At 36.5% G+C, this 26,075-nt stretch overlaps 1 protein-coding gene and 1 long non-coding RNA gene across 3 annotated transcripts in view; one reads left to right on the forward strand and one right to left on the reverse strand.

Moving 5' to 3' along the window:
- Positions 1-26,075, forward strand: part of LOC106170231 (chitin synthase chs-2) — a 27,652-nt gene continuing 1,577 nt past the window's right edge. Inside the window, exons 1-31 of one of the 2 annotated variants that reach the window (XM_024076464.2) lie at positions 1-289; positions 4,215-4,347; positions 4,547-4,612; positions 4,827-5,051; positions 5,307-5,421; positions 5,525-5,672; positions 13,465-13,579; positions 13,745-13,871; positions 14,029-14,100; positions 14,330-14,471; positions 14,814-15,039; positions 15,227-15,391; positions 15,648-15,790; positions 16,092-16,160; positions 16,324-16,372; positions 16,545-16,600; positions 16,830-16,979; positions 17,527-17,629; positions 17,817-18,059; positions 18,688-18,995; positions 19,199-19,424; positions 19,712-19,861; positions 20,037-20,989; positions 21,270-21,563; positions 21,770-21,849; positions 21,975-22,077; positions 22,530-22,689; positions 23,049-23,120; positions 23,378-23,513; positions 23,779-23,979; positions 24,084-26,037. In XM_024076464.2, coding sequence (XP_023932232.2) covers positions 4,243-4,347; positions 4,547-4,612; positions 4,827-5,051; positions 5,307-5,421; positions 5,525-5,672; positions 13,465-13,579; positions 13,745-13,871; positions 14,029-14,100; positions 14,330-14,471; positions 14,814-15,039; positions 15,227-15,391; positions 15,648-15,790; positions 16,092-16,160; positions 16,324-16,372; positions 16,545-16,600; positions 16,830-16,979; positions 17,527-17,629; positions 17,817-18,059; positions 18,688-18,995; positions 19,199-19,424; positions 19,712-19,861; positions 20,037-20,989; positions 21,270-21,563; positions 21,770-21,849; positions 21,975-22,077; positions 22,530-22,689; positions 23,049-23,120; positions 23,378-23,513; positions 23,779-23,979; positions 24,084-26,037 — 6,956 coding nt within the window. In that variant the 5' untranslated portion in view covers positions 1-289; positions 4,215-4,242. Of the gene's footprint in view, positions 290-749; positions 883-4,214; positions 4,348-4,546; positions 4,613-4,826; positions 5,052-5,306; positions 5,422-5,524; positions 5,673-13,464; positions 13,580-13,744; positions 13,872-14,028; positions 14,101-14,329; positions 14,472-14,813; positions 15,040-15,226; positions 15,392-15,647; positions 15,791-16,091; positions 16,161-16,323; positions 16,373-16,544; positions 16,601-16,829; positions 16,980-17,526; positions 17,630-17,816; positions 18,060-18,687; positions 18,996-19,198; positions 19,425-19,711; positions 19,862-20,036; positions 20,990-21,269; positions 21,564-21,769; positions 21,850-21,974; positions 22,078-22,529; positions 22,690-23,048; positions 23,121-23,377; positions 23,514-23,778; positions 23,980-24,083; positions 26,038-26,075 lie in introns of those variants that run through there. The other variant, XM_013550026.3, reaches the window with a different exon arrangement.
- On the reverse strand, positions 4,698-9,062 carry LOC147763852 (uncharacterized). Its single transcript, XR_015332056.1, has 3 exons — positions 8,576-9,062; positions 5,542-5,659; positions 4,698-4,959 (listed from the first exon to the last, which is right to left on the reverse strand). It is a non-coding gene; the product is annotated as an uncharacterized LOC147763852 (long non-coding RNA).

The raw sequence follows: 26,075 nt of genomic DNA on the forward strand, positions 1-26,075 counted from the left end.
GGCTGAGGCACATTGTACCGACATCGCCACTGTAAGATTTACCATGTGGTATCTTTGAAACAGAACATTAACGTCCATTTGAGACGTCTTCTCAATATATTCATTTATTTGTTGTCTCTGAAGACGAAAACAAAATGTACTCCAGTTTTCCATTCGTCTCTCCCGAAAAATGGACCCAATAGCTATATTATTCTTTACACGTTTTGAGACGCCTGCATTGTTCGAAGTTTACAGGTATTTCGTGAGACCCTAGGGACTAAATTCCTTCACTTTGCATCCGGGGGCCAGGGTAAGTATTTTACTTCCAACTGAAAATCCTTTTTTTACGCATTTCATCAAAATGTTCCAGATATGTTATTTGTCGAAGTCGAAGAAATGTGTTCAACAGTGCAATGCTGATTACCAACGTAAAAAAATTAAAATAAAAAACATGGTCGCAAACCTTTTCATCGTCAAAAGTCGTGAAAAGTGCAATGTGTGTTTTGTAATACATGACTTACATAAGGATAAGAAGAATTTTTTTTAAAGTAAGCACGGTTTAGGGTATTAACGGGCAATTAGGAACACCTTCAGGCTAGTGCATCAGCCCGCGTTACCAATACATCACCTCGCTTCTACAAATTAATAAACTTCTAAAAAAGTATTGTTAATCGTTATCCAGAAACAATAAGTACAGAAGGTCCAGGATTGGTTTTCTACTCGAACAAGGAAGTATAAGTGAAAATTCGATAATCAAACTATCGTACCCAGCACTGGGTCAATTATATAACATTGATTTCTATGGCATTCCTTCCTTGTTCACACAATAGTTTGGGTTAAGACTAATTCGAAGAAATTGAAAATTTTATATCTTCGCCAGAACGAGCATCAAACAGAGCAAGGGTAAGTCGCACTGCCTTATTTTCGGAGTGCTTTTCCTTTTTTTGAGTGGTTCAACACCATAATATTGGCATCATATGCATGTATTGAACAATCATATGTTCTAGAACAAAAGTTTTTGATCCAAATGTACTCTTTATCAAAATCAATGTGAAAAGCGCTACATATATACAGTTGAAATACGCATGCAAGAATTAACGCACAAACTTGTAAGTCAACTTAAATAGGTTGCCATGTAATGAATCCAAAGTCGCAAACAAGGCCGCATTTTGTTTCTTAAACTGATTCTTACTGTGTTTGTGATTTTTTTCTATTGCTCATAGTTTACCCACACCTTTTGGTGCATTATAAACACCGCCGTCAGAAGTGGGCACTAAGGTTGACAGGAATATACGCGGAAACGTGTATCGATATTCTGGGTATAAAAGTTCTGCCTCTTGTTGTTAACAAAAACAGTCCTATTTAAAAAAGGAAATTCTTATGTTAAATTACATCATTGAATTTAATTGCATCTAATTATAATGTAACTACGTAATTCTAGCCAACAGGGTTTAAATCGACTAAGTCTACCACTGTACGTATCTTTTTTACTGTTCAATAATCCACTAGGATGTTTGGGATAAATTTTGATAGCCCTATATAGATGTTAATATCAGCATAAATTGGTTACCATCAGCAAACTCTGAGAGCTTGAACTAAAGCTAGGTGGCCTCTATAGAGATGTTAATGTTTTTTTTTTTTTTTTTAATTCATGACTCCGTGGGATAAATGCAACATATCAAACTACTACTTACCATATTTTGCACAATTAAGGTTATTTAAACATTGTCAGAGGGTTAGCATATATAAATATTAATTAACAAATAAACTTTGATTGATATTTTTGCCTCGCTGCCATAAGTGACTGCACCAGTTGGAATCTAAAGGTTTACATGACCCCTTCGATTTTTTGTTGAGCATATTTGTAACTCTGACGGAAAAAGGGTTCTAGTTGACCTGCAGAACTGAACACGGAAGTAATGTAAAATAGCAGCTATACCAGTATGATTGTCGCACCTGCGTTGAAATGACAATAGGTTATATTGGTTTAGTTATGTTTACTTTAGGACCCACTGTTAAATGGAGGGGAATATTTGAATCAGTGCCTGTATGTTTATTAAAAGCTTGATTAAGACAATTCAAGTGGAAAAGGTCGATTTTCCTTTTGGGGGTGCATAATTTTGATATATCTGACTACTGACTACTTAAGAAATGCATTTTTTTAAATATCCAGTGTATTTCTTATTTATTTGAGAAATCAAGGGGAATTCTAAATTTTTCTAGATTTAACTACATAACATAGAATGTTTGTCGAAAAGTAGCGCTATAATTGAGTAAGGAGCACATTTAAGTTTTCAGGGTTTGGCTAAACATTAAATCAATATAAATGAAAAAGGAACTTTTGAGATGTTGAAAAATAGCACCTAGACGACCGTTGGTGCCAACCTTAAATAACAGTGCGTTTTATTTATTCAATTATGTACACTTAGTGAGGGTCCCTTTGAGTATTTGCGTGACTCATCAAAACCACTTTTTATTTCACGAGATGCGTTGAACGTGCATTTTATTTAGCGTAAAGAATCCTATCCCCGTGACTGGTGAATACTGGTTTTCGTTACTTGTCATTCTTGAAACGTATTCATACTCCGTGATTCGCAGATTTCAACTCGTATTTCTTTCATGTTCTATGTTCGACAACATAAAAAGCGTTTAGGGTGGTACTAGCACACAAAAACTCAACTTGGTTTGCGCTTACCATCGCTTCACTAATACTGCCCTCCATTACTGAAGTCGAGAAAACATTTATGTGACGGCATTTTTCTTGTGAATCGGGTGGATGAAGAGTCACCCAATCATGAACCTTGCTGTCTGTGGAAATGTGGGCATATATGTACTCTATCAAGAAATATTTTACCGTCACATGACTGCAATACAGATACCTCGTGAAACGGAAGAGAGAATGCGTTTTCGTCAATATTGTTGCAATATTCCATAATGCTTAATCATCAATTTTCAATTATGTAATTTCGGACCCGTGGAACAGATGGAAGTTCAAACCCCCACATTGATGTGAATACGTGAAAAATGAAAATTTCCAAATAATGATAATAATGATGCATAAAAATTAACAAAAATCCTGTTAATAATTCAGATATAAAGCCTTTCATTTCTGTGTAACCCCAACACTCCTCTAGTGGACTTCCGCACGTGCACGTATCAAATACGTAGGCCTATTTTAATTTTGTTGCATGTAGTCATTGCTAATTTCTGTGAATTGTGATTTTCAAGTTTTATTTTTTTTTAATTTGTTAATATTTCCCGTGAACAATAATGTATGCCCCCCAATGGGACCCTCTTACCTGGCTCACTCACACACACCAATGTGTTTTTTCTTTCTCATTGTGAACGGAATTTGATGTATGATTTTTATATCGAATGCGACAGGGAAGTCACCGAACCTTCTCAGCCCAAACATTTTAAGTGTCAGAAGCATAACACTCAATTTCAGTGGCGGATTTAGGGGGTTGTCAGGGGGCCCTGACCCTCTCCCCCTTCGATTTCTGAAAAAAATGGTCACACCAATGGTCCCCTCTTGAAATTAAAATTTTAACTGTTCTAAACCGCACGAAATGACACCGTTCGCCCTAAAATACAAAAACTTTCGGTGCCCGCTGCGGACCCCCCTCCCCCCTTCAAATAATCCTGGGTCCGCCCCTGGTAGCACTAAGTGACGTTTCGTGGAATTATGGTGGATACCTGCGAAATTGAAATTTAATCCTCACTCAGTGCCAAGAAGGAAACATTAGCATTTATATTCATACGTTCACGTTTACTCAGTGCCATGTAGGAATCATTAGCATTTCCATTCATATTCATTTAAGTTGCATACGCTTATTAGCTTACATATGTCATTCATCATAATAAACACAATAATTTTGATCTAGCTGTGCCATTATTACGCTAATTATTTAATATGTTTATATAATACCAGTATTGAATTCGTATGAGAAAACCTATAGTCATTCTTTTATGATTTTTTTCAATGGACAAGTAACAGAGGATTTTTTTTCTTTGGCTAGATATGCTAACTTTACTAGGGTCAATCTAAATCAATAAGATCAATAAAAATATACAAGTTAAAAATATACATTTTGTTTAGTATCCTGTTTCCATACACGTCAATTTTCAAACACACACTCAGCTAGTAAATGTTAAGGGCTTCATCTCTTTGTATGTAATTCAATGGATATTCGATGAAAAAAAAAAAAAGGATGATAAAAATTAATTTTTTACAGCAATTTCGAAGTTTCTACCTCAGTCAGGATGGCTGATATCGGCGTGGATGATTTATCCACCTTGGAGGAGGTAACAGAGGATACTATCCTAGAATGCCTTCACAGCCGCTACACACACCGAGATCAAATATACGTGAGTCATTACCATAGCTTTACATAAAAAATGACAATTAAAATTAAATATCTCACGAATATTTCAAGCATATCTAATGTTTGTTTTTAATAACCATAATTTTTTCTATGATGATTTTATTTAATTTTCTGCATGTAGTGTACATAGAGGTTAATATATTTGAAAGTGCCACTGTCAATATGTTTCTCTTCATTTTTAGACTTACATAGGAGATGTTCTGGTTGCAGTCAATCCGTTTAAAGACTTAAAGATCTATGGAAAAAAGGTACAACTCGCCCATTTCATTTATACATCTATTCACATTTTAAACTGAATGTGAAGAAAAAGAAATGATTGACTTGAAAGAAAAATCAACGCATGTTATTTTATTCAAAGAACGTCTAATGTTATAAGTGTAATTTAGGTAGGCCTACATTACAAGAAACTAACAAAGAAAAAAGCATTCCATCAGTCGTTACCCTTGGGTGCTAATCTTTCAGGATCACGAAGAGTTTTCCGGCGGTCAACCCCCCTCTACCCGGCCTCATGTTTTCGGGGTGGGCCAGCACGCCTACCGTCAGCTGATTGGTCGAGCTAGACCACAGTGCGTCTTTGTGAGCGGAGAGTCGGGGTCTGGAAAGACAGAGACCACAAAACTCCTCGTCAAACACATCACCTGCCTCAGCAATGCTGACGTTAAGATCATGAGCGAGAAGCTGAATAAGGCAAAAATAATTCATTTTCTTTTTTCACTGGCTGTTTTATATTTTAAGGACTGAATGCCGTTTGTTCTACATTTCTTTTCGTTACGTGTCGACCCCCATAAGGAGAGAGAGAGAGAGAGAGAGTTTACTCTGCTTTGATATACCCAAAATGTCTACTTCCATAATTTCTTGTTATGTTTTCAAACTGTCACTTAATTGCAATAATGATTTCACTCAATTTTTGTTGAAATCTTTCTTTATACACTTACTCAACAGGTGAACCCTCTCTTGGAGGTATTTGGAAACGCCGAAACAGTGATGAACAAAAATTCAAGCAGATATGGCAAATTTGTAGAGTTGTTCTTTACCAAAGAGGGACACATCATTGGAGGTAACTTCCTCTTTTTCTGATAATAAATGTGCACTTTCTATGACATTCTCCTCGTCTGAAACTTGGATCTAAAATTATTTTACAATTTTTCTCACAATTTCAGGAAAAGTTTCAGATTACCTGTTGGAGAAGTCCCGCGTTGTTCGCCAGGGAGGCAGAGAGCAGAATTTCCACATATTTTACACGGTGTTAGGCGGGATGCCGCAGGATCGTCTGCGTTTATTTGACCTGAAGGCACCTGAGGATTACAGGTAATAATATATTCCCAAATAATCTGAGAAGTAACCGAAAGAGATTTTTTCATATCATGCATGTATACATATATGATACGTATGTAAGGCAGACAAGAGTGTCCAACTTGAAACAGGGAGATCAAATTTGATTCAAAGTGAAATTTGCTTATGTCATATCCTAGACATGTCATATCCTTTAAATTACAAAAACATACACAAGAAATTATGAAAACTATCGGTAGGGATACATGTAGCTGCTGGGCGTACATGTACTGGATACATTGTTAGTCTGTTGAACTCTCGAATAGGCCTATAGCCAACTAAAGGTAGCATTTTTTTTATCTAAACAAGACCCAGCATGTACACTTTGATAAAGTCTTTTTTTGTAGACTAAGTTGCCTTAGTTGCCTTAGCTAACGTGTAACAAAATTGACGACTCCATTGCAAAATATATACAGACTTGACATTTAATATGGAATATTTTTTTCGAAATAATTTTTTATCAGTTTATTCCTATTTTGCTGACTGATAAATGAAAATAAGGATTAAAATCGTGTTTTAATAACTTAAAATTATCTCTTTGATGTCATTGTGACATCAGTTCATTAATGGAATTCGCCAGAGAAGCAAACAAAAACACATTGCCTATTCTATGTCATACGACTCCCATTAAAATATATATTTTGGATCTCCATATTTTCCAAATTATTGTCTGTAAAAGGGTAATACGCTCCACAAAAGACCCTCATGTCAGTTGCTAGTCACAGTAATGGTCGTTGTTACTCCTGGCCTCTTCGTGGCTGTTGCCAGCGCTCTCAAGCGGCAAGGCATTTCTTGGGGGTAGGTTTTTAGAGTTCAATCTGGAATAGCATTCCAGGCATCGGTCTAAAATTGTCCAATCTGGTCCAGTTTTGTTGTAGGACATGTAGGCAGTTGATTGGTGAGTAATGGTCTACCGAAATATTGTCTATGTGGCTCAAATGTGGCGATTTTGATGACCAGGGCAGCTGCTCATTCCCTTGGTTCTGTAAGTTATCTGCTATTAAAAGTGCTCTGTGTGAACCTGCAACCTCATCGTGCAACTTAGAATTGTTCCTAAGGTGCTCCCTATCAAATGATAGTCAAGTGGTTCCGAGATTATTCCTTTATTTGATCTGGTTCAGGTTTTCGTCGATGACTACCACTGGTGTTTTGGCACCAATGTGGAATCTACTCCAAATACTGACGCTGTCAATCACCCTTGTCACTTTAGACCCGGCATATGCTTCGTCGTAGGCCTCTTCTGAATATCTGTAAACTCTGTTTTGACTAATTGGGCGGTACAGGTGAAATCTGACCTCAATAAGGAAAGCCACGCAGTTTCAGTGTTCTACCCAGAATCGTTCATGGCCCCCAATTCATTAGAGAAACAGACGACGATGTTTTGCTGTATACAGTGGGTACCTCGGAGGTCATTTGGTGTTCTTACCTGCTAAAACCAGTTTGGTGTTCGCTAAGGGCTTTGAAAAACGCATTTTAGTGGCAATTTACCCCTCGTTCTGAACGGACTGTGTTTTTTGTTTAGTTGCAGAAGCGTATCCCGAAAGACAGTGGGTCCTGTACCCTGTAGGTAAAATTTTGATACTTTGGGGGTGACCTCTGTGTAGGTACATCAGGCTGGGCATTACTCTATAAAACTGTGGGGACCGTTCCGTTTGGCGCTATGATCTGTCTGGTTATGTCTGTCTTTTTCGCGCCATTCTGCCTTAGATTAACAAATTTGTAATGCACTACTTGACTCATCGTACGCACTGCAAAACTGACGGCTTGCATGCAAAATTTCGAATTCTTCTATGCAATAGTTGCTGAAAAATGGATACTTTTTTGACAGAACCAAGCTTTGCCTAAGCCAAGCTTTGATCAGCCCAAAGGAACACTACCCAATTAAATCACTGCAAATTACATAATGTAGCAGCGCAACAGGCATGAAAGTCAGTTAATTGGTAGTGACACACCTGACTGCACACTTTTACATTCACAAATCTTATATGAGATAGGAGTTTTTTGAAAAAAGAACGTATTTTTACCTAGGTATACCTTCGAAACTGAAATATTCCATATTAAATGTCAAGTCTGTATATATATATATATATATATATATATATATATATATATATATATATATATTCTAAACACATTGGTTCCATGAACTCACTACAATATTTACGTACTACCGTCAGTGTCACTATATGGATAATAGAGTTATAGCAAATTATATTATCGACTTAGTTTCAACCTTATCTTGGAAAATCCCCTTTATATGACACAAAAAGTCAATTGTCAACACAATCTCATCCATGCATATATTAGACATATATTTGTGGTGCTGGGATTTTTCCGCACCCTGCCCAGGAGGTCGACAAAACGACCAAAATCATGTTTTACAAATTCGTAGGCACCTTCAAGTTCTATGTCATGTATACCCAAATCCATTAAAACCACATCAATGCTTGTAACAGAAATTTTGTGAAATCTAGACGAGAATGAACGGATTGCTTTTAGCAAGTCGGGAGTCCAGGAAGCCCATTTAAATATAATATTGCTCAGACCTATCAGCTCCTTCCCATCCGGCACAGGGTGGGTTGAAATTATACCAGGAGTAATACATGGGCGTCCTGTAAACGGAGATATATGATCAAATTTCGACAATAATTGATTCAAGTAATTACTAAGATATCTGAGGTGAGAATCTCCGAGGATTCTGAAAGTGGTTTTCCGATTATAACATTTGCAAAGGTCTGCCTCACTTATAAAATGGAAAATGCGCCTGCTTCTAGTTCCCCATTTCTAGTCTCCTCGAATATTCCACCAGCGTCCATTCATGTATTCCTCATTGTTTGTATTATTACAATTTTTGCCTTCTGTTCTTGCGTTCAGTTTACCTGATTTTTCGTGGTAAGCATAATCAAAGGAATGGATCTTTCTGTGGATTCTACAAGGATTATTTTGTTTTGGTCCAGTACCGTGGTGTCTGAACGCAACAAAATCCGTGTAGTCCAATTGTATCGTGCGAGCCAGAGCTTTGTATTGGTCAATACACTGAATACTGTTCACGATACTTTTCTATTTTGTGGTTTGCGTAGTGTCCTGATTGATGACTTCCTGTTATTTGCCATATGACGACACTCTTTGTCTTTCTTGGAAAAGATTGAGAAATGTATCTATGGAGACACCAAAAACTTCTGATCCATATAGAACGCGTAAACTATGTTTTGTAGCAAAAATAAAGACGTGAAAAGAATTCGCACCGCATATGAGAACTCGACATCCATCGTAAATCATGACAATTCCATAGCCACGTGTCCTCACATTTAATGGGACACATAACAATGTGGAAATTACTTTTAACAGATGTTGTTTTCTGCTGGAACTAAATTATTCTGTCATATCGTGGTGCCAAGCATATGCGTTTTACTTATGAGATATACTGTTTAACTAAAAGATTTCTTTCAAAGGGATATAATAACAAGGACTTTTCAGCCACCACACTAGTTTTAATTTTGAAATAATTAGTGAATTTTGGTATTCAACAAAACATTCTCAAAATTACTGATGATTCATAATTATATTTTTTTCGCCACGATGTCTTCTTAAAAACTGAAAATGAAAAGGAAAAAAATATTAAATGAAACCAGTATGTTTACTTTTGGGAGTTCAGTCTAATACTATATATTTTACGTAATCTACTGCATACGTAAATATTTCAACAGTTATCTATATATCGATACATATGCCAAATACAGGTGTCACATATTCAGCACTTACCACTTCTGGCAAATGTTGTGGGTACATGTAGCTGTTTACTCCAGCGTGGGGTCGTACTTTTTCAAAAGCTTAAATAAAAACAATATTGTAGAACACAATTATTAATGAAATTTTCTGAAATACTGCTCATTAACCCATTTATTTATAAGCTTGTAACATCACAGTGGGACTTTTGGTTTCTATGAACTATAACAGTTTCAAACACTTTGAATGGTGATTGTTTAGACACAATTATTTTAAATTTCCTCTCAAGTATTACTTTTTCATAAAATCAGTTATTAAATCCTTTTTACTACTAGAGGTAGATATATCAAACCGCACTGATTCAAACAGTTAAAAAGAGCGGTTGCTTTCATAGTAATAATGGTATATAAAATCAACCATACCTTTTCACATAATTCAATACATTCATCCTTGTCTGTTCGCCCATTTCCTGAATTAGATAGACATCTGTAATTTTATGCGCTTTTCCATGTCGTATACACACGCATATATATATATATATATATATATATATATATATATATATATATATATATATATATATATATATATATCATCATTAAACATATATATATATATCATCATTAAACATATATATATATATATATATATATATATATATATATGTTTAATGATGTGAGGTAAGGTTAAGGTTGAAAGCTGTGCACCGGGAATGGTGTATTAGAAAGCAATATGACAGTAACACGCAAACTTGGTAGGTACGCACTGTTGTGCGAAAGACCAATATAAATCACTTAGCAGAAAATAGCCAGAAGAAAAATACCCATGGATGAATTATGCCAGGTCTTATTCTTTGTCCACTCCCATTAGTTATAGGCTGTCATTATTTCTGATCCGCCCCCCTCGCCTTCAAAACCCACGAAATTTCGCTATATTTTACACTAAGTCGCCAGATTTCTTACGGATGATCCCATTACGAGCATTGTCATAACGAACACTTAGGAACATTTTATTTTTGATCGACGCTTAATGTCTTTTAAAGGATATCCTTACTCATAAATACTGCATTGGTTTTTTAGGCAAAGAGTGCGTTCTTCTTCAGTTGTTTGAGAAACAGGACCATGTTAGACATAGGAAACACTCACCATTGGCATCTAGATTCCCAAATTTGGCCATATCATCTTCTGTCAGTACTCCATCTTTATCAAAATCACCCACTTCAAAGAGTGCACGAGACCACAGTGGGCGAATTCTGCTATCCAGTTTGACCAGATATCTCTGTATCTCACTGTGCGTGACTTCATCATTGTCTGAAAACCCAAAGAATAATGGGTATTGGCCAATACCAATTTCACATGCAATCAATTCATAAAATTATTCTTTTAGGCCACGCAACATTGGGTGAGTTTACGACACCATCTTGTGCAATGCTAAATTTTCGGGTATTATAAGAAAAGACAGGACATGCTAAAACTTACGGTCAAAGTCCATGTTAGCCACTATCCCAACCCATTCCAGTTTAGTGAGGATGCCATCGTTATTGGTGTCCACGGCATCACAGATCAATTTCCCAATCTCTCTTGCTGTAAGCTGAGGGTTTGCTCCATTAACAGGGGTACAATCCCTAAAACAATGTGAAATTCAACCTTTCTGAAGGTATTTGCAAGTATGGCTTTGTTGTGTTCTTGGACGTTGATGAGGAACCAAAATAGTAGCATTTTATGAATCTGATAAATACCATCAGAGCGATCTTTTGTATTCTTAACGGGAAACCATGTTTGTGCATTTCAAAATCATCCCACATTGAACATAAATCCATCCTAATTAAAAAAAAATTAAAAACATCTCAACGGATTTAAACAGACCCCTGAAGGACGAAAAGCAATACACCGAGAGAGAGAGAGAGGGAGAGAGAGAGAGATTTGATCATGACCACAAGTGCTTACATTTTTGTTGTCATGGAGACAACACAGCAGCCCACGATCATCATGTTTAACTTCATCTTCATTCTGCAGTTTGTGGTACTTAAACAGAATTCAGATATCAACTTAATACATGAAATACCTCGTTGTCACACGCATGTTGATTTTGAATTCACGTAGCATTACATTTTAAGTATTACTTATAAAGGATGGATTAAGCTTTCTTTCTTAATAGCAATGCCAGACTTAAGAGATCATAAGAGAACAGGAGAATCTATTAAACAAAAAATCACCGCTATGTAAGCGGGCACATAACTTAGAGGATAACCTGTAACCATTCGCGATCAAAATTACTCTGAGAAAGAGTTGACGCATTACAAAATAATACACTGATAAAATTCCCTCTAAATAAGCGTTAGTCTCTATGTTTGGTTTAACTTTAAAATACATCAATTTAATTCTTGAAATTAGATGTATAATTTTAACGTAACACGGATTAGGCAAATGAAATATATCATAGATAAGTAATATGACAACATATATCAAATAGAAATAAAATTTCGATACTTGAAAATAGGTAAAATATGGATAACATTTAAAAACTCACCTGATATCGTGGATGTTCACAACAGCAATGTTTATGAATATGATTCTGCGACTGAAATGACAACGAAAAAACACTCCACTCTCTACACGAAAAAAATTTTTGAGGGTCACATACGGGTAGCCCTACTTTGGAAGTATTCGGTGAACGTAGACACTAAAACCGGCTGTGGCTTGAAAGGTATGTCATACAGACATGTCCGGCTTATAAGAGTGAGACTTAAATTATTACAAAAAGAAAATTTTGCCAATAACATATGTTAAAGACATACATGTAACATACATGTATACCTAACTATAAGCATATAGGACGTTGAGATCACGTAGGAATCGAGGCTCAAAGGATATGACGCGAGATTCCAGCATAAATTTTACATGCATAAGGTAACAGATAACAGACATATAAAAAGCAATATTGAAATGCAGCAGTGTCACATATACATATACTAGTACATGCCAGTATAACATCTTGTCACATTCAACACTACCATGTGCATTTGAAAAACGGAGTTTATTATACTTTTTTAATACTTTCAGGTAAACAGTAAACGTGTGTCCCGGAAAGCTTAAGCACAAAGCTTGTGTAATTTTGTCTCATGTTTTCAAATAGCAAGAAATATTTCGTGTTTATTTGAGTTGGGATTCATACCGCGTCCGATTATTTATCAATGTAAATAGGTGGTTTTTGGTCCGCCAGACGGACCACTGGACATTGAGACCATTCTCAGAGCCCAGAAAGCCAGACAAATTACCTATGCAAGATTGAGGGTAAAAGCTATCCAGCAAAGAGTAGTAGTCCTTTTTTCAGTCCTATATGGGTGAAAATCAAGGATCCTATGTCACCACCGTATTTGGCTATTAAAATAATTCCACACAAGATGTATATAATCGTGGTTAAAAATAGCAAGATAGGGTCACCAACCAAAAAGTGGGGGGTAAAGCCGGGTTGGCCAGTGATTAAGCACTACAACGCCTTTGTTCGGATTTCAATTTTACTGAATGAATCAGTATTATGCTCTAGGCAATGCCTTGCTGGGTAAGACAAATCATCAGAATAGATTATAGTAGTACCCCAAGAAGCTAATGTAAGTCGAATTTTAGGAGGAAGCACGTACATGTAACCGGGTAGACCAAAACTAAGACACTGAAGCAAAATCTCACAAGGCAACAGCCTCTTTCGAGGCTGGCAGAGCTATTTTAGTTTCCAATGCAAAACACACTTGTTACCAAGCATATGGCAAGACTGATAATTTGTAATAAGTTATGTGTGTCTAAAAGGACATTACATAATGATTAAATAACAATAAATATTGAAGGCACCATATAAGTTTTTATTTTATTGACAGTGGTTTGTAATATTTTTGTAGACGAAGAATATAAAAAAGATAAAACCGTCACAAGTACGCTGTATTTCTGCCCAATTTGTCCTCTTAAATCAGTTCAGTGCAATTTCAATTATCACTGATGTATTTATTTATTTATTTATTTATTTACTTATTTATCATTTTGTGATGAAGAATCATCAACGGCAACAGAGGATGTCTGGAGCACATGAAGAAATTTCCCAACATCTACCAGCAAAGATTTAAAGAACTGGAAGACCAGCTTCGCTGGGAGGGCTTTACACCGGAGGCAAGTCGTTCTCACACAACAAAAAGTTTATTTTTGAGACCATGTCTTGATATTCAAATGTTCCTAAAACTCAAGTCCGTTTCTAATCTCAAAGTCTTGGAACATTGTTTAGCCTACAGTGTACATGAAAAAGGTTAAAGTTTACTTTATAAAATAATATTCCAGGACGTTACCAACATTTACCAAATGCTGGCAGCTATTCTTCACATAACGAACATCAAATTCGTGCCAGTGGACAAAACTGAAGAAAATTCTGCCGCACAGATTGATGATATGGAGCCCCTAGACCACGGTAAGATTTTTATTTATTTTTACTTTAGATTTTAAATAAAATGTGACTAGGTAGGCCTAATAAGCTATTGAGAAGACCTCAGTAGATGATAAGTTTCGTAATTGTGCAAAAGAATTTAAAGACTGAGAGGTAAAATCGTGTTGTTTTTCATATTTAGCATGTCGTCTGCTCTCCACGGATCCAGAGAGTATGAAGGCAGCATTTACTTCCTTTGAGTTTTGGGCTCAAGGTAAGCACAATTTTGTCTAAGTATAAATCTGGGCAGTGAAAGTAACTTTCAATTTTCTCTTGGCGCTAACAGACTAACATTCATTTTGAAGATCACGAAAGACAATCGCCCTTTTCTGTTCCTTCCTTAATGAATTTCATTTGTGAATTAGTTAAGGTGAAATTCTAAGTTAAAACACTAAATAATAGCAACTATCTTACTTTATAACTATGGTTGTACTTAAAATTAGGAGAAAAAACAACCAGAAAAAGGACCGTACCCTGGGCAAGCGACTGTCGTGACGCTTTGGCGAAATGGCTGTATGAAAGACTGTTCGGCTGGGTTGTTAGAAGGGTGAACGAGAACATGGGCCCTCAAAGTGTAGCCGACACGTGCGTACACACCTAGCCATTTCTTAATATTATCATTCTCATTTATAAACCATTTCTTAAAATGATTCATATTGAAATATTTTCATTTATGAAAAAATAAACAGATAAAAGTTGTTAACTGTTGCAACATGTATAACACGACATGTATTAGGGTTAAAATCTGCAAGCAAACTAAGCACTAAATGTATTTCATAGTTGGTGATAATTATCTTTAATACAGTTTTATAGCCCTTTTAGCTCGGTACATTAAAATGAAGTATCTTTTTTAATCCAGGATGGTTGTCGAAATACGTGTACATTTTCACATTCCATTTTCTCAAAACATTTTATTTTATGATATAGGGACAAAATACCACACGTGATTGGCATTCTGGATATTTCTGGGTTTGAAAACCTTCAACAGAACAGTTTCGAGCAACTGTGCATCAATGTTGCAAACGAACGCCTTCATTCTTTTTTCAATGAATGCATTTTCTCTCAAGAGCAAGAGGATTACGAGAGAGAAGGAATAGCATGGAAACACATCGACTTCCAGAACAATGAAGCCGTTCTGGAACTTTTCTATAAGGTAGACTGACGATTAATTTCATAAATATGTGTGTGTGTGCGTGTGTGTGTGTGTGTGTGTGTGAGAGAGAGAGAGAGAGAGAGAGAGAGAGATGATTCTGGATGGGGCGGGAAATTAAAATTTACAGAATGGGATAACACAGAGATTTAGTAGTCTACCACTCCAATTTGTACCTTCTTTTTTCCAGAAACCTATCAACGTCTTCTCGTTGTTGGATGAACAGTGTCGCCTTATACCGGTCGGATCAGACGTTACCTACGTACGAAACCTAGACGACCATTTCAAAGATGACAAACATTACGTTTCATCCAAAGCTGAACTTTTATTTGGCATTCAGCATTATGCCGGCAAGGTTGGTCATCACCTGTAATTTGTAATGAGAGTTAGAAATGTTGCAAAGTGAAGGTTTTTTTTAATATCATTAAGTTGGAAATTAGTTATCTTCCACTAATCCTTACCATCGTTGTAATACTGAACTGCAGGACAGAGTCAGACGAGAAGTGAAATAAACGTATTTGCCGAAAAAACTTTATATAAGAGTGTCATGAAGGACAGAACGCATATAGTATGCGATGACATACATCTTTTTAACTCAATTATTTTTCAAGGTTGTGTACGAGGCTCAAGGGTTTGTGGAGAAGAACCGGGACAATCTTAGCCCAGATATTCTTGACTGTATGAGGGACAGCGACAATTTACTGATAAGTGACCTTTTCTCCGCGGAACTGTCCTCCACGGGAACGATTTCTCGGTGAGGCCGCGCGTTAGACCTTAATTAAAATAAAACAATATGAAGTAAAAAAAATCCAGAAATTTCAGCAATTTCCTTCTTTATCGCCAAAGTATATCCTATCCAAAACTTATTTCCAAATTCCATGCCCCCGTTATTGGTGAAACTTCCAAATATCTACTTTTTACTAATTATTCTTCTTGGTAAATGAAAATGAGTTCAGAAGTATAGAATCTGAATCCAATTTGATGTTCTCATAGTTTAAAATCCAGGGCCGCTTTCAGTGGATTTGGTATAGCCTATTCTGTTAACATCTTTGCAGAACGAAGAGCAAAATTCGCCGAGGAATGACAACCAAGAGAGACAAAGCAACGCCAAAAAAAGGCACTGGGTAGGTTAATAATATTGTAGCTTTATATATTGAAAATTTGGGTCGCTGAAACGCGGCATTTTATTACCTTTGGTCTGCATACATCAGCTATTTGAATTCTAGTTAAATGGAGGTTTATTTTTCATATGCACAATTTTGATTACAACTTTCATCATTATTTCAGAGCAAACGGAAAGACAAATCTTCAGAATTCACTGACCACCTTTTTCAGGGTAAGCTACACACAAGTAATGCACCGTTTCTTACTCACATGAGATAAAATTGACTGTAACGATTTTAGACGCGCTTTTAAAATAGTTCTTTTATCCAGATAATTTTTATTCCAGCAATTTTGGTTTTAAGCACCCGATATAATAATTACTGAATAATTACTGAATCTTTCAGAACTCACTTAAAGAATTGGTTGATAAGATGACGAGATCAGAAACTCATTTCATACGGTAAGAATCCGTGTACTATCGATAATACTTTTAAAAAAGCAAATAAAGTTTTCGTGCCCACCGCAACTTAAATAAAAAACCTATAAACATTCCCTAATCAAATAACCAATCAACCTAAATCAATTTAACCCAATCAGGTCTAATATAAACTTATAAAAGTAATATCATTTAACGATTAAGTAAGTAAGTAAGTAAGTAATAATAATAATGATGATAATAATTGTTGTAGCTGTTTGAAACCAAATGACGACTTGGTTCCCGACGCGTTCAGAGCGGATAAAGTCCGCCACCAGTTACTCAGCAATGGGATTACAGAGGTGGTGCGCATCAGAAAACAGGGCTTCCCCGTCAGGATATCTATCGAGGAATTCAACACAAGGTTAGGGATTTTTTATTAGAAATATAAAACGGCATTCTTTATCGTTACTTAATCATTTTCGTTAAGTCTGTTTCATTAAACAATTCACTGCGGATTCAACTGACTTTTCAGATTTATAAAATGCGCACGGTGAGCGCTAGACCTTTATATAGCAAAGAAAAGTATTTCTTTTTGAATTTTTTTTAAACTTAAAAATACTTTTCAGTCTTTCACCAAGGTATACTACGTCTGAAACCGTTCACATATCTGAAATTACGATCCATACAGAAGTCTTGAGTTCCTAGTGAATGAGTCACTTTTGTAATAGCGGAAGGGACTGGTAAATTTCCCTGGTGGCTATAAAATTAGAAATTTAGAACTTCTTATAGATGGATTGTTATATATCGTTTTTTCTCAACGGATTAAGATTTAGTATATACCTAGATTTAGAATATACCTTGGTGATAAAAAGAAATTTAAAGTAATTACCAAAAAAAAAAAAAAAAATCAATTATATTTCTAAGATTTAATACGCACTGTATAGCTTGTATTGTCTTTTATTAACTAGATATCAAGCGTTGTGCAGTAGGCCGATTTCCGGGAGAGATTTGTGTCTTCTCATTCTTGGGAAACTTGGACTTGGCAACCAGTACGCTGTTGGAAAACAAAAGGTACTGAGTACTGGCAAATTAAAATTTGGTAACAAATGGTTAAATCAGGCACCCAGGTATATAAATGTATATTGCATGTGTTTAGCTTATTTGACATCAATGTTAATCATACAAAACAAATGAAATAGTCATTTTATTTCGCGTTTTTTCAATATGTGATAACATAGAATTGTTTTAACCCTGGTAGGTATTCCTGAAGTTGGAAGCAGTTCAAAAGCTGGATGCATTGAAGTTGCAGAAACTCCACGCTGCTGTGACAATACAGCGGTTCACCCGAGGACATTTGGCCAGATCGAGATATCGACCTCAGATTCTTAAAAACATTGAAGAAAAGAGGCGTCAAGCAATGAAGATTGCAAGAGAGAAAGAATTACGTTATATGGAGAAACATACGGAGAATTCCTCTCAATTAATTTCTGCAGAACAAGAGGTAAAAAAATCGAGCATTTATTTTTCCTCCCTCGTTTTACAGCAAAAATAACATCAAAAAATATATACAGAAAACTTATAAATACACACTTGACAGTATAAACACTTACATTATGATTTCTCCCTTTGAACTGTTACAATACACTATACTACGTTGGGAAATACGGTTAGCTGCAGGAGAGACCCTTCTTGTACGGATTCTTGTAGCGTTATGACCGAGAAGCATTCAAATAAGCGCGCTACTCACACAAGTAATGAAAACTACTCATAACTGTTATAGCTAAAACAAGGAATCTGTACTTACACCTTGTTTATATAAAACATGGAATCTGGCACTTACACGCATTATGGGCCCAAAGATTAATAAACTCAAAAATGGTAGTCACGAAGGTATCATGCCAGTTACAAAATATCAATAAAGAAAGGAATGGCCCCTGTGTATTCAGTGTACCTGCTACTAAAAGGTGTGAAAATAGTAATCGCATGGGTACTGTTATTTCCCAATGTTTTTTTTTTTTTGAAAATGAATAAATTAAATAAGGATTTTCCACATGTTAACCATATAGTAATATTGATATGACCAATAAATGGTCCTTTTTCAACAGAAACAGACTCATTATTTTTTTCAGAATTCTTCAAACACAAGAGAAACTATCCCAATGACTGCAAGATCTCCGTTAAAGACCGGGTCTGCTTCGTATGACTCAAATGAAATAACCCCCAAAGCCCCAATAACAAATGCATCAGAGAGCAAGACTTCTACGTCCAGCAGCATCTCTGGCACTGGGTCTACTGGAGGGTCGAGTTCTACTTCGTCTAATCAGCGCCTCAATGGTGGACGAAAACTATCTCGTCTCGACACGCAGGATGAAATCGCGATTATCAGGATTGATGAGGAGGAGGACATGGAATCCGTTTTTGAGGATTTTGATTACGTGTATGTGTTTTTCTGTGGTGAATTGTTTTAATGTTTAAATACATGATATATTTATTCCAGTTCCCATTAAAACCAGCAGGGGCAAATATTGTTTTTTTCAAAATGTGTAAATTTTTGACATTTTACCATAAATCGTGCCATATTGGAACATTTTCCAACTTCTGGGTCCACTGCTACATGTATTTATCTCATTGGTGTTTTAGCGATGCACGTTGGGACAGATTCAATGTGAACGACCAGGAAGATTGGGGAGAGGGGCATTGCTATCAGAACACTCTGAAGGTTTTGAAGATATGTTTGTATCTGGTCCTGTTCCTCTTGGTGATGAGTTCAGCTTTTGTTGCCAAGATTTCCCTACTGATGATGACATCTGGCATGTACTACCTGAGACCCTTCTTACAGGACCCCAGAAATAATGGAACCATGGCTGTAAGATTTAGTATTATGCTATCTCAATACATTCATCAATATATGCAGTAGTTTTTAATCACTCCTCTTCCCATGTTTTGAGGTAGGGTGGAGCAATTCATATGAATGTATATGTCTTGTAATCTTATGATCTTGTGAAGGAATTATGAAGGTAAACTAGTCATAAAGTTATAGACAATATCTTCTGAATTATTCAAACTTACATTTGATCAAACAAAATCTTTTGACAAAACATTTCAAGGGGCAACTTACGCTTTATTTTCTATTTTCCTCTATCTTATTTTCAGAACTCTGAGGGTTTCCATGAGATGAAGGACACCATCTTCACATTCCTAATTCTATGTATCACATTCCCATACTTCATCATTTTCTTGGTTTCTTTCTTCAAAACCATCTTTGGAAGTCAGCAGTGGCCATCATACAAAATCCTTATCTTAGTAAGTATAACTACAAAGATTCTGTCGACTCATTTTCTACTGCATGAAACTAAATACACTTAAGTTGATAAGCACTTTGTTTTGCAAAAGTGAAAAAATAACAAAATTGATAGATTTTATTGTGAATAATAATAATATCACACCAAAGAGCATGTTTTTATTGTTTTTTTTTCAGGTCTTGTTCACTGAAGGTCTACATACACTGGGGCTTGTCCTGTTAGTATTCTGTGTTTTGCCATACCTGAGTCTGTTACAAGCCCTGCTGCTGGTTAATGCTACAGGTCTCATTCCTGCATTCTTCAAGTTGATTAGTCCTTTAAGGAACAACCAAGAAAAAGGAATCCGATGCACCTTGATCAAATTATTTGACTTTCTGGCATGCCTTGCACAACTTTCTGCACCAGTTGTGTTGGTCCTCATGAAAGTCTTTGACATAGATTTTTCTGAGACAGCACTTGTCAATTTTGTTTGGCAGGCTCCTCTTGGATTGATCCTGACATCTGTGCCTCTATGGGAGAACTACACTGGCAGTAGATTTTTCGACACAAGAATAGCATTGCATGCTGGTAGGCAGAAGCTGACCTGTGTGACCAGCTTGTTCAAATTCGGTTGCACATTCTTGTTTGCCTACTACTTGAATGTCATTAATGGCAATGAGTTGAACTTCGATATTGATGCATTCACACTCTTGATTCAGGGGACCAACCCCAATTCAACCAACATCACCCACACCAGTGATGCAAATATATCTGTTGACCAGGTTTTCATCCAGTTGTCTCCATTTCTGGCACAAGTGCTTGGTGTGCTGATCTGTGTGTTTTTAACACACCAGGCCTGCAAGCTGTGCATGCAGCTCATTGCCTTCTCTCTTCCAATGCTGCTGCTCTCTCCCATTGCAGTTACAATTCTTCTGGTTAATGAAACTTACAACTTCCTGCCTACTTCCCTATCTGCACCTGATGGTGCAGACAACCATGTGGTATATGTGTTTGACTTCCATCACGGACAGAAGGATTCTGTATCGTTTTCATTGACCATTATTTTGGGAGCAATCTGGTGGTTCTCCATGATGTGGATATCCAGACACATCTGGTTTCCTCAGTCCAATAGATTTGCCAGGAATGAAGAGTAAGTATTGAATTCTCCCCATTTTTTTCAAATAAATGTGAAAAAGATTGTTCCTTCGTCCCTTTGCATGTTTTGTATAACTTATAATTGTTCAAGCGAATACATTCTGGAAATAATGATAAAAAATTGCTCCTTTAACATGCAAGGTCAAAGAAATGTTGAAGAGTATATCTGATCTAAATCTCCTAAATGCTGGTGGATTTCTTGATTACAATTGCTGTCCTGCATATTTTCTTAATTGATATAATGATAATGAAAATATTCATGTGTACTTTTCTAGCCTTTTTGTCTCCTCATTCTACTGTGGTGCCCTCATTGACATATGGAACATGTGTAATCGGAGAAGCCACGACAAGGAGAAGTACCTTAAATGGAAGGCAGAAGACTTTGAAAAGTACTTCAAAAAAGAAGTGCCGAGTGGAGATTACCTCTTGGCATCAATGACCTCATCTGAGCTGAAAAGTATGAAAGGAGAGGATTCTACTGACAGTGCAGTTCCAATGATTTATGCCTGTGCTACAATGTGGCATGAAACGAGAGTAGAGATGACACAACTGATGAAGTCCATTCTAAAGTAGGTCCACCTCCTGAGAATTAATTTAAAAAGTTAAAAACATTCAAACCTTTTTTGAAAGAAAGTTACGTTTAATGCATTAGATACCTCGAGCTCTTTACAAAGTCTATTTTTGGATTATTGTGATGGTGCTAAGTTAACAGTACAAGTAGCAATAAATGATATTATCTGGGCATTTTCTCATCAATTGTCTTTTTCTTTCATAGAATGGACGAGGACCAAAATGTGAGGAGATTACAAAGAGAACATTTCAAGATAAAAGATCCAGATTACTATGAATTGGAAAGTAAGTTAAAATAAAGCTTACCTGTATAACAGTAGAGACAGGTAAAAATAACATAATTACATAGTAGAAAAAATGTTGTTAAAATTATAAATAGGCACAATATTAAAATTTAAATTCATTTCCAGCTCATATTTTATTTGATGATGCAATGGGGAAGAATGCAGAAAACCAGTGGGTGCCGAACAGCTTTGTGCAACAGTTTGTGGAAGTGATGGATGAAGTTTTGAGGTAAATGAATATTTCAAAGTCAAATAAAAAGTGCAAAGATGGTTTGTATGCTCTTGTGTATGCTTTTCCAGTGAGGAGAGGAAAAAAAAAACTACCTTACTCACAAATCTAACAGCAAAATGACTGGCCACCTATAGTCTGTACAGAGATGGTTTTATTTTGACCATTCCAGAAATCTGAAGAATTCACATCAAAAGATGGGGCATTTAAATTAGACGTTTTTGAGCATTCTGAACTCGGCATACATTATGTTTTTCTAAAACTCCTGTTATTTCAAGAACCATGTGAAACTGCAGGAAAGAATGAATTTGTAGAATAAAGTACAGCAAGAGTTCCAAACTACCAGTACATATGAGCACCAAAGTATATACAAGAATGTTTTAAAGAGAGGGGTTTCAAGAGCATGACTCTTAATAGTTCACATAGCTATCTTATAAGTTGTATATTTTCAGTGATGTGGTATGCACGGCAGATGGCAAAGCTTTCAAACCACCCACCAAATGGACCACTCCATACGGAGGTCGCCTTGAGTGGACTCTCCCTGGAGGAACTAAACTGATCACACACCTTAAAAACAAAAATAAAATTAGGCATCGCAAGAGATGGTCACAGGTAAAAATTGAACTTTTTAAAAATATTACAGTATGTACTACTTGTAAGAAAGATTTTTTCTTTACTGCAAGACTGGCAGAGCATATTTGAAACAGGTGCTACTATAGTTGTAACTTGTAAATGTATAATGTAGGTACAGCTATCTTTGTTATAGAAAAGCAATTGCATACTACACGGAATATTATCCTTAGGTGCTAGAATCAATAAAACTGTTCGATTGGCAGATAAAATTTATTCAAAATACATTCACTAAAATAACGTTAGGTAATGAAAAACATTAAAATGATACCTATAAAATCATTCTTTTCATTTTTATGTCCTTCTTATACATTAACTTTACCAATGACACTACTTTCCAGGTGATGTACATGTACTACCTTTTGGGCTTTAAGACCCTTCAGGACAATTCAATGGGAAATTCCCACGAAATTGTAAGTAACAGTCCAAACTCCATTTTATATTAATTTGGAGTGAGTGAAATTATAAAGTGTGATATTGTGCATTTAAGTACATATCCGCATAACAACACAAGTGAAATCTATAATTTACCTTCATTTTTTCCTCTATCTTGTCACTTCTTGATGAAGGTACCAGTAAGACTGGAGGCATATTTGTAATGATAGGCTTGAATTATGGTGGTCTTTACTGTGCTACATGCACATAATTTCTTTCTAAATCGACATTTAAGGCTGACAATACATTCCTCCTGGCCTTAGATGGAGATGTGGACTTCAAACCAGATGCAGTCAGTATGTTGGTGGATAAGATGAAGAAAAACCCCTTGGTTGGCGCAGTGTGTGGACGCATTCACCCTATTGGAACCGGTAGGTTTTACTTTTGTGAAGAGCACTCTCCACCTGACTAGTTTAAACAATTGCATGATACCTTATGAAGATAGCTTTATTAAACAGAATAAGTACAGCAACTCTTGACAATCAATACAATACTATGTAAGTATTGCTAAAATTAATCGGTTTCAATACTAAGGCATATCAAATATGCAGGGTAAAGTTGCCTTTCTCTAAAAATGTGAGCACCTTGAGATATAAGGGATGTTTTATATTTTGAATTTTCTTTTGCATATTTCAGGTCCTATGGTGTGGTATCAAATGTTTGAGTATGCCATTGGCCATTGGCTTCAGAAAGCTACAGAGCACGTGTTGGGCTGTGTACTGTGCAGTCCTGGATGCTTCAGTTTGTTCAGGGGATCTGCACTAATGGATGACAATGTCATGAAGCGATATACTCAGAAGCCAGAGCAAGCATCGCATTACGTCCAGTATGACCAAGGTCTGTATAAAACTGATGAAAAACTTGCTAAATGTTTAAGTATGTAACCCAAGATATTTGAAAAAAGTCCAATGTTTATCCTATTTTAAAATTTCTTGCTACAGGAGAGGATCGCTGGTTGTGTACCTTACTGCTACAGAGAGGCTACCGTGTAGATTACGTGGCTGCTTCAGATGCTCTGACTTATGCTCCTGAAACTTTCAATGAATTCTTTAATCAAAGAAGGCGCTGGCTTCCATCCACAATGGCAAATATCTTGGATCTATTGAAAGACTACAAAAATACTGTTCGCCGGAATAACAACATCAGTTATCTCTACATTGCATATCAGTTCATCCTGATGGTGACAACAGTTCTGGGACCTGCAACAGTGGCATTGATGATTGCAAGCTCTATCCGTTCCTTGTTCCCATTTCTCGATGTTTATTTGTCAAACCTGATAGCATCTGGACCCTTGATCATTTTCTTCATCATCTGCTTTGTTGCCAAACCTCCCACCCAGTTATTTGTGGCAGGGATCCTTAGTGCACTCTATGCTCTTCTCATGATGGCAGTCATAGTAGGGACTGTGGTGACAGCTGTGACAGATGGGTTCTTTAATCCTTCTGTGGTCTTTTTGATTGGTCTCAGTGGGGTTTACTTGGTTTCTGGACTGATCCATCCCAAGGAATTTTTCTGTCTTATTCACGGGGTTCTCTACTTTCTCTGCATTCCATCAGGTTATTTGATCCTGGTCATTTACTCCTTATGTAATCTTAATGTGGTCAGCTGGGGTACCAGGGAAGGTCCTGCCAAACAAGCTTCAGCACAAAAGGAAAGTCCAAAGTCCAAGGGACTTCTATCCCTTTTTAAAAGTGGTGGGTTACAAGAGCTGAAAGAGTTGTTTGGAGGGAAAAACAGTGATGCCCAACAAAGGATTATCAAACTGCTTGAAAACTTGGATGAAAAGGTAAAATATTTAATTGCCAAAGACAAAAAACCCAAGAATGATGTTGAATTGGGAGACTATGACACACCTGAGAATATGAACACAGACACAATACCTGAAAAAGTGTTTGAAAAGCCCGAGTTAAAACCAAGCCAACCAGAACCTCAGGAGTCTAAACAAGAAGATGGTGATTTTTGGGCAAAGCAACCATGGCTAGGGTCAGGAAAAGAAAAACAAATAACAAACCAGGAAAACACCTTTTGGAAAAACTTCATTGAGAAGTATCTCTATCCTCTTGAAAATGACCCAGAAGAACAGAAGAGAATTGCAGCTGAACTGAAATCATTAAGAAATGATGTGAACTTCGCTTTTTGGATGATCAACGCCATTTGGATGGTATTGAACATGGCTCTGCAAGATCAACGTACAAAGCAGCTGCTGAGCTTCAGATTGGGCGCTGACACAACTGGCAACAATATCAATGTAGAAATTGTCAGTTTTGTTTTCTTGATCACATTTGCAGTTATTCTGTTGTTCCAAGTATTTGGAATGTTTGTCCACCGCTGGGGTACCTTTGTGCATCTTATGTCCTTCACATCCCTTTCTTTGAAATCATTTCGTAGGATGGACATAGAGGACATCGATAAGAGTGAATTTGATGAAGAGGACTTGCCTCAGGTTTTAAGCTTCACAAGACAGTTGGTAAGAGAGCAGCTGTTGGAAGAACCAGAGCCAGACTACGACTGGAGCGATGAAGATGATGACAGCACGTACTGTACAAGGGGCCATGCTTATCACAATACATATGAAGATTTACCAGAGGAATCCATTTATGAAGAAATTCCTAAAGGTCCAGATCTGCTACGTTCCTTGAAGAGGGGCATGACAGAACGCAGAAACAGAGGTCAGACGGAAAAAAGGGACGTTCGTAGACGTCGTCTCCCAAGACGTGACTGGGATGAAGTTGGTCAGCAGCAAACTAGCTTTAAACACAGGGTTGTTCCACAGTTGAGGTTCCTGGACAATGTGAAGAATATGATGCCTCCCCAGATTCCACAGAGAGGAATCAGTCGTAACCGCCCAACAAGATACCAATCAAGATATAATGGCCAACGTTTTGGAAATAAAAGGTAATTTAAAATTACTTTCTCCAGAGCAAAGTAGTAAA

The sequence above is a fragment of the Lingula anatina genome, chromosome 1 (assembly GCF_051362555.1).
Source record: "Lingula anatina isolate TDL-2025a chromosome 1, LinAna3.0, whole genome shotgun sequence".
Lineage (NCBI taxonomy): Eukaryota > Metazoa > Brachiopoda > Lingulata > Lingulida > Lingulidae > Lingula > Lingula anatina.